This window comes from Nicotiana tabacum, chromosome 2 (assembly GCF_000715075.1).
Source record: "Nicotiana tabacum cultivar K326 chromosome 2, ASM71507v2, whole genome shotgun sequence".
NCBI lineage: Eukaryota > Viridiplantae > Streptophyta > Magnoliopsida > Solanales > Solanaceae > Nicotiana > Nicotiana tabacum.
In genome coordinates this window covers 100610802-100627575 of record NC_134081.1, presented here as the reverse complement: position 1 = coordinate 100627575, position 16774 = coordinate 100610802, and the positions used below count along the sequence as shown (strand labels likewise).

General features: G+C 37.1%; 1 protein-coding gene across 1 annotated transcript; it reads right to left on the bottom strand.

Moving 5' to 3' along the window:
- Positions 1-812: 812 nt before the first annotated feature.
- LOC107769456 (14-3-3 protein 9-like) lies at positions 813-16040 on the bottom strand. The gene is given in 7 exon segments (NM_001325030.1): positions 813-1161; positions 1274-1329; positions 13731-13879; positions 13980-14089; positions 14807-14894; positions 15011-15317; positions 15964-16040. Coding segments are annotated over 7 exon segments (786 nt in total). The 5' UTR covers positions 16037-16040; the 3' UTR covers positions 813-1158.
- Positions 16041-16774: the final 734 nt, after the last annotated feature.

Genomic DNA, 16774 nt, shown 5'->3' with positions numbered 1-16774 from the left:
TCTGTGCATAGACTTGGAAGACGGACTAAAGTCATGCTATATACTGGTGAGTTAGAACAAGATTCGCCAGTTAAGCTTTATTTGAAAAAAAGTTGCAATGTCAAAATAAAGTCTTTGTTTCCTGGTGTTAAATCAGCAACTTGTTAAGACAAGTAACGTGTTTAACGTCACACAAACATTCTTGTTTTCAGCAGCAATAATTGTACCACGATACTTGGTCAAATATAAACAACTCAGATGGCAATTCACAGAGACAAATGACAGGACTCCACATGTATACGTAACTGTTCCTCATTGAAAACAAGCCGAGTTCAGACATAAATAGTAGTTCCTCAAACGCTAATCCATCTAGAATCTATTACTTTTGGCCAGATAAAAGGAGGTTACAGAGTCGGCGTAACCAATCAACCTCCATAAAGATGTAGAGAACAAGGAAATGTGCAATGATCTTTCCAGGAAAGAACTTAACAAGCACAACGCCTTGGAAAAATCATTAGTCATCAAGAGCGGTTTAGACAAGTCATTCATTATGAATCAATCTAACCCACCAATTTTGCCTAAACATTTTGGCCAATGCCCCTGCTCCGTAAGCAAGAATATCGAGCAAGCCTTTTAGAGGCAACTAATTCTATATATTCTAATTCTTCAAATCCCTTATCTTGGATTTGAAATGCATAAGATCTATCTAAAGATAATACTCATGCTCCCAGCGAATAAATTCTACAACAGTCAAAGATGCCAATAATCTATGCACCGCTAAAGTAACAAATATGCTTAGCTTCAAACTAAATGATGAAAAAAAGGTGAGAATTATATAAAATTGGTGACATTGAGATAACAAGGTTGAGAGGTCAAACAAAGAGCTGATGTCCTCCAATTTGGCTGTGGCAGTCTGAAAAATAAAACCACCTATGGACCAAACCAATCATCTAAAGACTGAAACAACTCACTTTACGGAGAGGAAATAGCACAGGGATACAAATCACACACATGCTGAATTGAGACACCCAATTCAATTAACATGTAAAGATTAAAGAAACTGACACGACATGCCCATAAGATAAGTATCTACTAGGACTTAACAAACACACATCCCCTTGGTATATCGCCGTCCTCACAGCTCCAAATACACAAGGCAGTTCTAACCATTAGGCCCATTCACTGCACGAACACAACAAATATTATGGTTTGGAATGACCAAGTAATTGAATTACTACCAGTCTAGAAAAAGCTAAAATTAACTCAAACGAAGGACCAGATTTAAAGAACCTACCTCTGCATCTTCACCTCCACCTGCTTTGTTTGTGGCATCTCCCTTTTGGGCATCTTCTGTGAAATGGAAACAAAATTTTAACAAGATGATATACTAGACCAACAACAACAACAACAAACCCAGTATGTTCCCAACAGGTGGGGTCCGGGGAGGGTAGTCTGTACACAGACCTTACCCCTACCTAATGCAGGTAGAGAGGTTGTTTCCAATAGACTCTCAGCTCAAGAAGGGTAAGAAGAAGAAGAGGAAAGCAAGGAAAGAAGAAAGAAGGAAGAGAAAAAGGATAAATAGTACCAAATAATAGCAACATGGAATACAATACATGAGGCGAACAAAACCACATAACGTAATAAAAATCTAAGAATATGAAGGGACATGCGTGCTACTAAGACTATCGGTGAACGACTAAAAAATACCCACTAACCTTTTACCTTAATCCTCGACCCCCGCACCCTCCTATCAAGGGTCATGTCCTCAGTGAGCTGAAGCAGCGCCATATCCTGTCTAATCACCTCTCCACAGTACTTCTTAGGCCTACCTTGATCTCTTCTCAAACTCTCCATGGCCAACCTCTCACACCTCCCAACAGGAGGATCAATGCTTCTTCTCTTAACATGTCCGAACCATCTTAGCCTCGACTCCCGCATCTTGTCCTCCACGGAGGCTACTCCCACTCTGTCCTGGATAGCTTCATTATTAATCTTATCTCTCCTGGTATACCCCCACATCCATCTCAACATACTCATCTCTGCTACTTTCATCGTCTGCACTGGCCAACACTCAGCCCCATACAACATAGCCGGTCGAACCACCACTCTACAAAACTTACCCTTAAGTCCTGGCGGCACATTCTTATCACATAAAACACCGGAAGCGAGCCTCCACTTCATCCATCTCGCTCCGATGCGATATGCGACATCTTCGTCAATCTCACATTAAAATGTGTAAATATTTTATCCAAAAACGAATCTCCTTCAGGTAAACAATAGACATATAACTGTAATCGTTAAAGATGAAGTTCATGATGTTCTGGAACTCACATGGGGCATTCTTGAGCCCAAACGGCATTACATTCCATTCGTATTGACCGAAAGGAACATTAAAAGCCGTTTTGTATCTGTCTTTCTCGGTTATTTGAATTTGCCAGAAACCAGATTTCATTTTAAGCATCTCAACACTTTTCTCAAAGTTGTTAAGAGAAATGGATTGGTAATTAGTGCCCAGAAGATTAAACTCTTCCAAGCATCCATTAGATTCTTAAGTCACGACCTATACCAAGGATCTTACAAACCCATTTGTAGAGCCATTGAGTTCTCATCCAAATTTCCTAATGAAATTACTGATAAGACTCAGCTTCAGAGATTCTTAGGAAATCTCAACTATGTTGTTGATTTTATCCCAAACATTAGACAGGTCTGTGAACCTCTTTACAAACGACTTAGGAAAAATCCAGTCCCTTGGAGCTCAGAACAAACACAGGATGTCATCCAAGTCAAAGGTTTAGTACAAAACCTTCCTTGCTTAGAAATCCCTAACCCAGAAGTCTTTATGATTGTTGAAACAGACGCTTCAGACATAGGTTACGGTGGTATTCTTAAACAACAGATTTCCACCGAGTCCTCTGAACAACTGGTTCGTTTTACTTCAGGAATCTGGAATTCGTTAAGAAAGAAGTCTTGTCTATAGTACTATGTATTACTAAATTTCAAGATGATCTTATTAACAAAGAATTTTTAGTAAGAGTAGATTGTAAGCTTGCTAAAGAAATTCTTCAAAAAGATGTCAAAAATCTTGTTTCAAAACAGATATTTGCTAGATGGCAGGCTCTACTATCAAGCTTTGATTTCAAAATTGATTTTATCAAAGGAGAAAATAACTCTTTACCTGATTTTCTAACAAGAGAATTTTTACAGGGAAAAAATGAGGCCCTTCAGACATAACACTCCTTCTAAAGGAAAAGAAACCAGTAAACCTCAAATGGCTAGACCATTTATTCCTCTTCCTATTACTCCCAGTAAAACAACAGCCCCTCAGACCCCAACTTTCTTTTCAGAACCGATATAAAGCTCTAGCTGAATATCCCAAATTACCAGCACCCATACTAGTTCCCTCAGAGAAACTGACCAATCCTCAGCCTATTAAACCTTTTGAAAAAGGATCAACCTCTAGCTCATCAGTTCAGACCAAGAAAAGCTACGCCATGAAAGTTCCGAAAACTTTCGCAGAAGCAGTTAATCCTTCAGCAAAGAAGACACCAGAAGATTCTCCCAAAGAAGAAAAATTTGATTATATTACCGTTCAGGTATTACCCATATTAGCTCTAGACAAAGAATATGGAAGTCTCAAGTTAGAAGACCTTATCAAACCGTGCTTTACGGATTTTAATTATGTGGATACTGACAGTCCATACAAGACAATGAGGTTCTATGAAGCCATCATCATCGACACCGATTCCATAGAAGTAGAACATACTTAAAATGACAAGAGTCCAGGGTATATTAATTACTCTAGAGTCACTATAAAAAAAAAATTATCACCATTTGAGTGGTTTGCAGATCACTTGCACACACCGATAGCACTGTCCATGATGCATCGTCCCCAAACTTACAACTGGCACGACTATAAAGCTGCTTGGTTCAATTTTTTATATCATAGGGCAAGACATACTTGGTTCGTCAAATATAGCCTAGAAGTTACTAAGGCTATAATTCCCAGGTGGTGGAACCTATTCGGAGGAAACAAAAAAATCCTCCCACGAGAATTACTCAACAGGTTTGATGATTTCAAGACCAAAGAGGCTATCTCTACTTTACCTGAGCACATTAAAATGTGTAAATATTTTATCCAAAAACGAATCTCCTTCAGGTAAACAATAGACATATAACTGTAATCGTTAAAGATGAAGTTCATGATGTTCTGGAACTCACATGGGGCATTCTTGAGCCCAAACGGCATTACATTCCATTCGTATTGACCGAAAGGAACATTAAAAACCGTTTTGTATCTGTCTTTCTCGGCTACATGAATTTGCCAGAAACCAGATTTCATATCGAACTTACTATATACATTGGCTTTGTAAGTTCTTTTCAAGAGATCCCTTTTGTTAGGAATGGGATATTTAATCCATTTAAGGACAACATTCAAGGGTTTATAGTTTATAACTAAACGTGGAGACCCTCTTTCTTTTTCTGTACTTTTGTTAACATAAAACGCAAAACAACTCCAAGGAGATTTAGAGGGGCGGATAATATTATTTTTAAGAAGATTTGAAATCTCAGTTTTGCAAGTTTCCATCATTTCATGATTCATTTGGATAGGTCTTGCTTTGGTAGAGATGACTTGTTCATTGAATCCTTCAATGTAAGGAAGTTCGACTAAATACTTTTTTCTTTCCCAAAAAGCGTTAGGAAAATCAGAGTATATTTCTTTTTCAAAAGTGTTTCGAAGATTGGCTATTTTAGTAACCGTTTTTAAAATCTGCTCGATTTTCAACTTTTATTTCATCCTTTAAAAAGGTGATGTGTTGAGAAAGTTTATTAATACGAAAAACAATGTTTTTTCTAATGAAATTGCTTTCATCTTGTGAAAGAGTTTTAACAAAAGGAAAGTGTAAATCTTTTCCTAAAATGTGTGTAGAGATACCATTTAAATCAGTATTGAAAGGTTTTATTTTGGTGATAAAGGGAATACCTAAAATGATATCTTCGTTAATATCTTCTGTAATAATAAAATCATTTGTCAAACAAATACTATTGTTACAGATATGAGCTTTTGGAAGCTTATAATTAATACGAAGTTGTTCCCTTGTAGCGGAATATAATTTGGAAGTACTTTTTTCTAAGTACTGAGTAGGAACAATACCTTTCATGATACAGTTACGATCTGCACCAATGTCAAGTAAAGCAATTTTGTTAATAACAAAATTTTTGCTAATAACTATTTTAATGGGAATATGATGACTCTGAGGTTTAATACTAGTAATAACCGTAAGACCGGGAGTTTGGGAAGATGAAGTCTTATCTTGAGTACGACGAGGATTGGTGGACTTATCATTTTCTGAATGATACTCACTTTCATGAAGTTCAGGTTCTTCGTTTTCAAACTTATGTTCATAAGTCCTGGCTTGTTTAAGAACCTGTTCTGTAAGGACATCAAGTTCGACTTTTCCAAGTCTAGATTTAATATTTTTAATCTCTTCTTTCAGTTCTAAGACTTCATGTCTTAGATTAGAGATTGAGGGTTCAGCTGGTTTATCGAAGCGAGACATGACTTGCTTCATGCTGAATGGTTCAACAATTGACCTTGGATTTGGTTCGTCATCTTGACGAGCAAGGATGAGATTCTTGAGTTCTATCAAGTATCGTTTCCTAGTTTCATCGTCGTTGATGTGTTGTATTACATCGTAAAGAGCTTCTTTGGAGCTATCAGAAAGGACCTTAATGGAGACTGGAGTAGTATCACAGGTACAGAAGGCTCCAGAACAGTGGCATTCAGTGCCAGATTGGCTTGAATCAGAATTATAAGCGACGTTGATATTCTCTTCGTCACTATATTCATCTGATGAGTAATAAGGAGAAGAATCAATACTATCTTCCTCTAAGATGGAGAAGAGTTCCTTTTTAGTATCTTCATTAATCTCTAGAAGATTGATTTTCTTCTTCTTGTTGTCAGATTTGCATTCATTGGCTCTATGATCGGTTTTGCCACAGTTCCAACATACATCTTTGTTTTTGGAAGATTTTGAAGGTCTTCTGAATTTGGATTTATTCCTAGGATGACCTTCGGAATTTCTACGAGATTTGCTACGATGAATCTTTCTGGAAGATTTATAAGATTTGTTCTTTCTGGAAGAGTGAGTGGAGGGGGCAACAATGTTGGTGTAACCGAAGTCTTGACAGAAACTTCCTAATTCTCTTCTAGAGGAGTGTTGCTCTTTTTTGAGCTGATTTTTTTGCTTGATATCCGTGCAGAGTTCTAGACCTACCACGTTGATGATACTGACAAGGTCTCCATAGGTCATTTGATGGTAAGGGATTTTACCATCACAACGATCTTGGATCTTTGTTCGTACCTTGCTTGCGAACAGTGGGGGAAGACCGCTAATGAAACGTTCTTTCCAGAAGTCTAGATGACAGTCAGGTCTAATCATGACATTGCTGATGAATTGGTTTTTAAACCAGATAAAGTCATCTAAAGATGGGCAAGATAGATTGTTTAGGATTTGTAAACTTCTATCTTGGAAGAGTTTGGGTTCTCCAATGAAGTGTTTTGCAATTTGGTAGAGAAGTGTAGCGCAAGCGTCTTCTCTAGTTATTTGAGAGGTAGTTTCCATGCCACTCTCAGTTTTGACTACAGTTTCAATGGCTGTAGCAGAGTAAATGGCTTGTCTAACATCTTCGGTGAAATAATTATACCACCAATGTTTTAGTATACCAGTGAATCCAGCTACAATCATAGAGGCTGCCTTTTTATCAGAGGAACCTCTTATCTTGTAAGCCGTGATGCAAACACCCATTTCATGGAGTTTATGGTATATTTGATGCTCTGCTAAAGCATCTATATTCCATTCGATTATGCTTCTTCCTTCATGAGATGTAGAGGCAAGAAGATGATTTTCCTCGTACTGAATGTCAGGAAATGAAGGACGCTTGTGATAATTTTTGAAGTTATGATAGCGTTCTTCTGAGAGTTTGTGAAGAAGAGCTTCCTTTTCTTGGATAGTGAAAATATTCCCTTCTTTAGGAATTTCTTTAGAAATACTGAAACTAGCCAGTTGATTGTTGATTTTCTAAAGAATGTCTCCTGAAACATCAAAAGTATCATTGAGCTTTGGGTACTTGTCTTTGGAGAACTCGGTGATTTTGAAACCTGGATTAGGTTCAATACTCCGACTAGTGCTGGGTTGTGAAAGGGTAGGCTTTCCATTGAATAGAGATTTTTCTTTGGAGTCTTCTATTTGTTTAGAGACAACATGAAGGAGTTGATTGGTATAATTATTTTGTTCAATGACTCGATCGATATCTGAACCAGTGTTTTTGAGAGCGAGAAGCGCAAAAAAGCGACAGGGGCTCGCCTCGCTTCAAAAACGAAGCGCAAAGCGAAGCGCACGCTTCATTGAAGTGAAGCGCAATTCTTAAAAAACATAATGTAAACCTTGCAAAGACACAATATAAATAATCAAAGAGTTCAATTTATATATAAGAAAAAAACATAATCAAATAAACTGAAAATAATATATATATATATATATATATATATATATATATAATAATTAACTTTATAAATTGAAATACACATACAAATTAATAAATAAAGGCTAAAATACTAAATAAAAAGAATAAAAGGAAAAATAAATCGTGCCTGCCCTAGCTGTGAGCAGACGCCTGGACGGGAACAAGAAGAAGAAAGAAGAAAGAAAAAAAGGAGAAGGAGAAGAAGAAGAAAGAAGAAAAAAAGAAGAAAAATTACCCGGAGTATTGGAGGAGGTTTCTGGCGACTTGAACCCTAGCAGTACTCAACAACAATTGATTTTGGGAAGAAGAGAGAAATGGTCTTTACTTTGGTCTTAGGGATATGTTTTGTATAATAAAAAAACAGACCCAAACTTTTTCTATTAAAAAAACTGACCTTTGAACAGAAGCGAGCGATTCTGCGCTTCTCGCTTCAAGGTCGCTTCGCGCTTTTTCGACTGAAGCGAGCGCTTCGTGTGGTCGAGTCGTCTCAGGCATGGAAAAGCGAGCAGCCATCGCTTTGCGTCACTTCTCGCTTAAAGCGATCGCTTCGTCGCTTTTTAAAACACTGATCTGAACAAACAACCATACTACTAGGTTTCTCGCTTATGGTTTTGAAAGGAGAGACAGAGACGACAGTATTGGATACTGGGATTTTTATTCCTTCTAAAGGAGGAGTAACAGACTCAACAACTTTGTTGTTAGCAGTGTACCATTTATTGATAAGGACCTGTAAACAATCCTTTTGGCTTTCAAATTTGTCGGATATTTCGAACCAGCTGAAGAATTCGATTTCACATCTCATTCTTTTCATGTCCGACATCCAACAATCTCTGAAGTTTTCTCTTTGCATGAGAGAATAAGTGGCAACATACCATTTTCTCTTTGGTATATTATCAGGATGGGTTCAGAGACGATTGATGATCTCTGGATCTGGAGTGTAGGGGTCGCCAGACTTAATCGTCTTAAGGAATTCAGGAACATCTTCCTGAGGAGGGTACATATCGCTAGGGGTTGGACTAGCTGGATGATTTTGGTAATAAACTTTTGATATTGTATGGGAGAAATCTACTCCCGTAACTTTCCCTTTGTCGTTACCAGTAATTGGAACGGAAGTTGCGTTTTCAGTTACGCTTTCCTCCGGGGTTTAGAAGAAGAAGGTACGGAAGGGACAGTAGACCTTCTTCTAAAGGAACTAGTTCTGCTCGAAAGATTAGAACTTGTACCTAAGAATTTGAGATCTATAGATCCATCAGGAAATTGAATCACCTGTTCAATTTGAGATCTTTCGAGATTCGAAGTAGAAGGTTGAGTTATGGCATCGAAGTGTCATTCATCACTTGTGAGTATATCATTCCAGTTAAGGAATCTAGGAACAAATACTATGTTATGATCAGTATTTGCCTCCATAAGCATGGTGACTCCTTTGACACTTTCAACTCGAGCTCTAGGTGCAAGAGTAGTGTCCAGTGTCCATAAGTTTATAATAGACTCTATGAATGATAGCTACTTCACGAGTATTAGCTTTGCTATTCATATTCTTGGTTTTGACGTTAAGGGTCAAAGTATCCATGACATTAGGGTCATTGATATCTACCGAGAAGTTGGGATAGCAATTAAAGTATACCGGGCCATTGGCTAGGTTACTTTGAAAGACTCCTAAGAGGGAGTTGTCGAAATTCAAGAGACGAGCATCTCTTAGAAGGACGCAGATGGGTACGTCTAAACCTTTTCTAAAGAGAGGTTTGACAGCAATCTGAACCAGACCAATATGCAAGTAATTGAATTGGCGCCTATATCTATTCAAATCTTGCTCAGAAAGCAATCTAATAATTTCTAATGAATTATTAATAGCAATAGTGGTATCAAAGCCATGTTGGCAGTATACGTACTTAATATGAGCAGCTAAGTACATATACTGTCTAGGGCATGGCAAAATTACTTTCAAATATGGTATTTAAACTTTACTTATGCTTATATCTATCTTTTATATTGTTCTTTAAAATCTTGTTCTTATAACGCTTCTTAAATATGTATGAGATATTTATTTTCTCTATAAGTATGAGATAACCGATTAATATCCGGTTCAGACGTTGGCTAGCCTGAAAGAAATAGGTCGTTGTTGACGAGGTAGGCGTTTAGACCTTGCTAGGTGATCCCGTCGCTAAGATGACTTTAGAGAAGCTCTCTTGGGGATAACTTGAGCATCAAGCTTTACCTCTACGTCTGCTTCATGGGTCCCGTCACTGAATTTGCACTCCAAGTATTCTGACTTGGTTCTACTCAGTTTGAAACCTTTAGACTCCAAGGTCTGTCTCCAAACCTCCAACCTCACGTTAACTCTGTTTCGCGTCTCGTCAATCAACACTATATCATCGGCAAATAGCATGCACCAAGGCACCTTCCCTTGGATGTGTCGCGACAGTACATCTATCGCCAAGGCAAATAAAAACGGGCTAAGAGCCGATCCCTGGTGCAACCCCATCACCACAGAGAAATGCTCTGAGTCACCACCCACAGTCCTCACCCGAGTCTTAGCATCATCATACATATCCTTAATCACCCTGATGTACGCTACCGGAACGCCGCTAACCTCCAAACACCTCCACAGGACCTCCCTCGGGACTTTATCGTACGTTTTCTCAAGGTCAATAAACACCATATGCAAGTCCTCCCTCTCCCTGTACTGCTCCACTAATCTCTTTACCATATGAATCGCTTCCGTAGTCGAACGCCCCGTTATAAATCCAAACTGATTCTCGGAAATAGACACATACCTCCTCACCCTAGCCTCCACCACCCTCTCCCAAACCTTCATAGTGTGACTCAACAGCTTGATACCATTATAATTGTTGCAATTTTGGATATCATCCTTGTTCTTGTAAAGCGAAACCATCGTACTCCACCTCCATTCTTCAGGCATCTTATTCGTCTTAAAAATAACATTAAACAGCCCAGTGAGCCACTCCAAACATGCTCGCCCCGCGCTCTTCCAGAATTCCACCGGGATTTCGTTTGGCCTCATCGCTCTTCCCCTGCACATCTTACGCATCGCCCCTTCCACCTCCTCTGCCGTAATCCGCCTACAGTACCCAAAATCTCGCTGACTCTCGGAGTGCTCAAACTCGCCCAGCACAATGCGTCTATCCCCCTCCTCGTTCAACAGTTTATGGAAGTATGTCTGTCATCTTCTCCTAATAAGTGCCTCGTCCATCAATACTTTGCCATCCTCGTCCTTAATGCACTTGATTTGATCTAAGTCGCGGGCTTTCCTCTCCCTCACCTTGGCCAACCGGTACAACTTCTTGTCCCCGCCTTTGCCCCTGAGCTCCTCGTACAAACTAGCAAACGCCGCGTTCTTAGCCGTCGTAACTACTAACTTTGCCTCTTTCTTTGCCTTTCTGTAACACTCCCAATAAGTCTTTTTTTCCTCCTCGTTTGTACTCTCCACTAGCTTTAAATAATCAGCTTTCTTAGTTTTCACTTTACCTTGGACCTCTCCATTCCACCACCAATCCCCTTTATGAACCCCCAGGAGAGCCCTTCGTGACCCCTAACACCTCTCTAGCAGTCGTGAACCACATAGTAGACGCGTCCCCCTACTCATCCAGGCCCTCATAGCCAACAATTTCTCCCCTAACTCCTGAGCTTTGTCCTTGGTCAAGTTACCCCACTAGATCTTAGTTCCCCTTTGATTCAGAAAATTAGGTAGCCCAACTACCAATAGCGTCATTAATATCACATCTTTTAGCCTCGTCAAACTATCCCTTGCACAAAAAAGGGCAGCCCGGTGCACTAAGCTCCCGCTATGCGCGGGGTTCGGGGAAGGGCCGGACCACAATGGTCTATAGTACGCAGTCTTACCTTGCATTTCTGCAAGAGGCTGTAAACTATCCTTCACACAAATTATCATATATTTCTAAAGTAAACAATTACTCACTAGGGAAAAGCATTTTGGTTGAACCGCAAATGTAAACTAACTGACCAACTTAACCAAATAAACTGTCAAAATAGCCAGATCTCAGCGCCTTAAATACAGGCAGATATCACGATTTAAACTGATGGCTAGAAACAAAAAATGAACAAAAGAAAAAGCTTTTGGTTTAATCCCATGTCAGGAAAAGCTCTCATGACATAAGAAAACACCCTTCAACACTACTTTGTCTGAGTTTTTTCCCCTTCAAGAAAGAAGCAATGCCACACGTCTTCTTTATCACCCTAGATTTATTTTATGAGAACAGTGAGTTAGAGTACAAAGCTCTCTTTTTTGAGAAAGAATGCACTCCAAAGCACTCTTAGTGTCACCTCTTTTTTTATTTTGTTTTTTTTTTAAACCAAGAAATTTCAATGGGTTGTGGCACACGATTCAAAACTCGGTAGATAATGGGCCTGCCTCTCTACCCTTCTCCACTTAAAATTAGGCTTTTGTTTGTGGCATTGTTCGAACCATGACGTGTTTAACCTACATATCACGCGCGGCGGTGTGCTCTTACCATTTTATTAAAGCCCTGGGGGCAGTTCTCTTAATGCCATCTAAAAGGTTGCAGGAACAAATTAGTTATTTCTGTAGCAACTACTAGCTGAAACGACAGGCAAAAAGTTTTGACTAAGCCTGATAATAGTATAGTCAAGCTCTTTATCTATATTATATTAAAAGCACAAAGCTCCTTAGCTAAATGTCGTTCGACTTTTTAACCCGTTTATAAATAGAGTTTACATTAGACAAAGTTGTAATTTAAGATATTTTACTAATATTTAGGAATTTAAATTTAACTAAAAATGTGGTCATTAAATCTTTCTTTATTGAACTAGATAAGAAGTCATAAATAAAAACATTAAAATTTAACCTTATATTGGAAGAACTTAAAAGAGAAAATGGTCTAAATACGTATGGAAAGACTTTGAAAATTCTGGAGTTAAAAAACAGAAAGATTATAAACTCAAGAAAAGCACTTGGACTCATCGTTTTAAAACTAACAATACTATGTACACTATTCCAAAAAATAAGACAGAAAACGATGCACTTCCTCTTTTATTTACGTGCATAAAAATCTAAAGAATTTTTTGGAAAATGTATCCTCGTTTATTTATGTTAGGATTTACAAATACTTTTTACCTTTTTTATTTACATTAGAAATTGAAGGAATTAATGTTTCTTCTTTACTTTGAACAAAATACAATTCCTTCTTGAAAGTTGTAATTGCATTTTATGTCGATTGTAATTAAAATTAGTTTTAGAGAAATTATTTTATTTTATTGTTGTTTGACCATTAGGATCTTCTTCTTTCTTTAATTAGTTCAATAAAATCAATATGCAACCTTTTCAAAAAGATTTATTTAGTTTTTATCTCATAACTCAAAACATGTTGTTCAATGTAACATTTACATGACTTTTCAAAATTAAATACCATTGATAGGGTACACAGCACGTACCAAGATTATTTGTCTAAATAAATAAAAAGTTCTTAAGAATTACATCGTGAGTCAAAGCTAATGTCATGTCCTAATGGAAAGTATATATAAAAAATACGAAATCCCTTATCGAAATATTGTTCGCCTTTTTTACCCTTTAAATTTAGATTTCACACTAGACAAAATAATCATTTAATTATTTTCTTAATTTTTAGGACTTTGAAATATACTAAGTTTTGTTTATTAACACTAACGTAAATATCTCAACTTTTACGCAAGTTACCTTACATACGTAAAACCAATTGACACAAAGGAATAATCGTTAAACGAAGAAACCATATGTAAATATTGTAGCTATATATGTAATATAGGAGTACTAAAATAAAAAAACTCATCTACATATTATAAATAGGGAAATACCGTATATATAGAGGAAAATAACGGACTTCGGTAGAGCAGAGTTTCTTGCTTTATTGAATAATTAGGTAAATAAGATTAATAATCATTACTTTCAAAAATTTATACTTTTTTTCTTTAACATTTCTTTTATAATAACTCAAATATAATTTTTAATATAAAATTTATATAATTCTTTAAAAAATTATACTCATTAGATGAGGTACACACGCAACGCACATACCTAAAGACTAGTCAAAAAATATATATATTCAAGCTAAACAGGGATAGTTATAAGAAATAGATAAATAAATAAATAAAGCATCGTCTGCCCGGTAAAATTTATGAACAAACAAAATTCTAGATTATACAAACACCAAGGCAACCTATAAGATATTAGGATATGAGTCAAAACGTACCTGCATCCTCTGGAAGATCAGAAGTCCACAAGGTGAGATTGTCCCTTAGAAGCTGCATAATCAAGGTGCTGTCTTTGTAGGAATCCTCATTCAGGCTATCCAACTCAGATATTGCTTCATCAAAGGCCTGCTTTGCCAGATGGCATGCCCTGGAGAAAACAGATTATAACAGACTGAGCGCAGGAACAGGTATGGACACACCAATTTTAAAAAAGGTATGGATAAGTTCAAGAAGATGAAAAAACAAACCTTTCAGGTGAATTCATGATCTCATAATAGAAAACAGAGAAATTCAAAGCCAATCCCAACCGAATGGGATGAGTGGGTGGTAATTCCGCCTCTGCAGCAGTTGTAGCTGACTGCACAAGGTTTAGCAAAAATCAGTAAGTGGAAGCAGATAGACAAAGATATACGTGGCCAAACTAATAGGGAGTTCAAGTGTTCAACATATATATGAGACAAGGAAAAATCAGAGAAAAGATAAGGAAAGAAGCTCTAAATGTAAATGCATGTAAATAAAAAATACACTCCTGTAAGGTCAACATATTTGATATACAAAGGGTCTTCGCTTTCACCCCCCCCCCCCAAAACCCAAGTTGTGACACATTTTCCACTGTTCTGCAATGGTCTTTGCTAATACCAAATACCCCAAATTGCTATGAAGTGTAAAGCCAAAAGCAACCAAAGAAGCACTATTCCCAACCATAGCAGATATACTTTATAACATTGAAATAGACGCAAGGACTCAGATTAAATAAAAGTTACACCAAAAAAACAGATTTTAACAAAAAAGATTCAAGGGATTAACGCTCTCATATGTGACATTTTCCACCTCAGAACATCAACACATTCAAAATCCCGACCCTTCTTTAGTATCAAAGAACTCAAATCTTTTGGAGGATAAATGCATCAAAGAACTCAATCTTCAATGAGAGTGATATCTTTAAACAGTTCTAGAAATAATAGAAGATTTGTCACAAGATCAAAAGCTTAAATCAAGAATATGGGGGAAACACGAGAATTGACATATGTGCCACTCTATTTTTAAGAAGCCAGGTCGCAAGCAAACCATATACCTGATATGCTTTCAACGAAAGCTCTGCAACCTCTTTCTTGTCATTGCCAGATTTAAATTCTGCAAGATAACGATAATAGTCTCCCTTCCTACAGGTATAGACAATTCAAGCTGACCAAAATAAACAACTCTGACGTTCTAAATTTCCCAAAACAACATATATTTTGAACTCAAACTGACAACACACAGAATTGAGAACACTCACATCTTGTGGTAAAACACAGTTGATTCGCCTGCAGTGCATGAAGGAATTAGATGCTGATCAATGACCACCATGATATCATTGCAAATGCTGGTGAGCTCAGTCTCCACCTTTTGTCGGTACTCCTTGATTCGCTTGACATTTTGCTCGTTTCCTCTAGATTCTTCCTTCTGCTCAATAGAGGATAAGATCCTCCAAGATGCTCTCCTGGAACCTACCACATTCTTATAACCAACAGAAAGCAGATTCCTTTCCTCAACACTCAATTCAACATCCATATTTGCTACACTCTTCATCGCATCAACCATTTCTGTACCATAATTCATACTTCATTAAAATATTAAACTTTTAACCAATTACATAAAACATGAAGCCTAATCACATTTTCCTTGCATTTAACCAACGCGCATCAACAAAAAGTACATCCGTGTAGAACTTCCAAGCCAACAAAGAACAATGCATTTGCTAATATATTACTTCTAAATACATCAAAAGCACCAACTGTACAGCATCTCAATGAACAAAATTCTTTTTTAACTGGAAATCGATTTTTGAAGGTTTTACGAGCACTTTAACATTCTTCAAGTGCATCAACCATCTCCATACTAATCATTAAAGGAAACAAAATCCTACAATGTACATAAACAATTAGAGCCAAATTACATTGTTATTGCTTTTAACAAAGTGGATCAACAAAAGTTAATCTGTGCTAAACTGCTGACCTAAGTCCTTTGCTAATTTATGAAATTTTAATACATCGCAAGCAACAAGTATAGCATCTCAGCGAAATTTAACATTCAATATTCTGAGTAACAGAAACATCATTATCAGTTTTCATTTTTTGAAAGTTCTCTGAGTAATCAGTAATGCAATCACCCAAACTTAAGCATATAATCAAAAGGAAAAGAAACAATAATAGATCTACACAAAGAGAGAGACAGAGGAGAAACCCTAACCATCGTAGCGTTCGGCTTGCTCAGCAAGCTTAGCGACGTAGACGAAGTTCTCGCGTTCTTTGGAGGAAGCCATTTCCGATCTCTCAAATCAAAGGTTGTGTACTGACAAACGAAGGGAGATTTTGCGCTTTTCCTCTCCCTTTTTTGCTTCACTTGGCTATGTGTGAATGTGCTTACTCGACCACGATTTTACAGCAGGCGGACAGTGAGCGAAATATTACATAGAAGGGCTTCCTTTTAAGGAAATAGCACTGATTCTCCTTTAACTTTTGCTTTCTACTAAAATAGCCCCAGAAAACTTCCTATTAAAATTTTCACCAAAATATGCTTTACCTGATTGTCCTGCTACTTCGTGTCAGAAAAAAATATTGTTGGCTAAATGTCTAACCTAATAAATAATTACTAGATTAATCAATTAAATCTGTAGAATTAGGCCACAATCGAATTCATCTAATTTAATATAATTGAATTCTTCAATGATTCAACGATAATAATTAAAATAAAGTAGAAAAAATAACAACACAAGTAATAATGCTGAAATTACCGTAAGAGTAAGAGCAGAGTAAAAGAAGTTCTTATTGATGAATCTTCTATAGCTAATGAACAAAAGTGATTGTTGTAAGAGAGCAATATTTTTTGTATATAGCGAATGAAAGCATGAATATTGGCATGTGTCACGAAGGTGAGGAAGTGGGGTACTTATTAGATTACATAGATGTAATTGCCTCGTGATATCTAGCCCACACATTGTATTCGTTGTCCGTAGTAAGTTCAAATCCCGTATGTCACTTTATCATAAGCATAAATATTG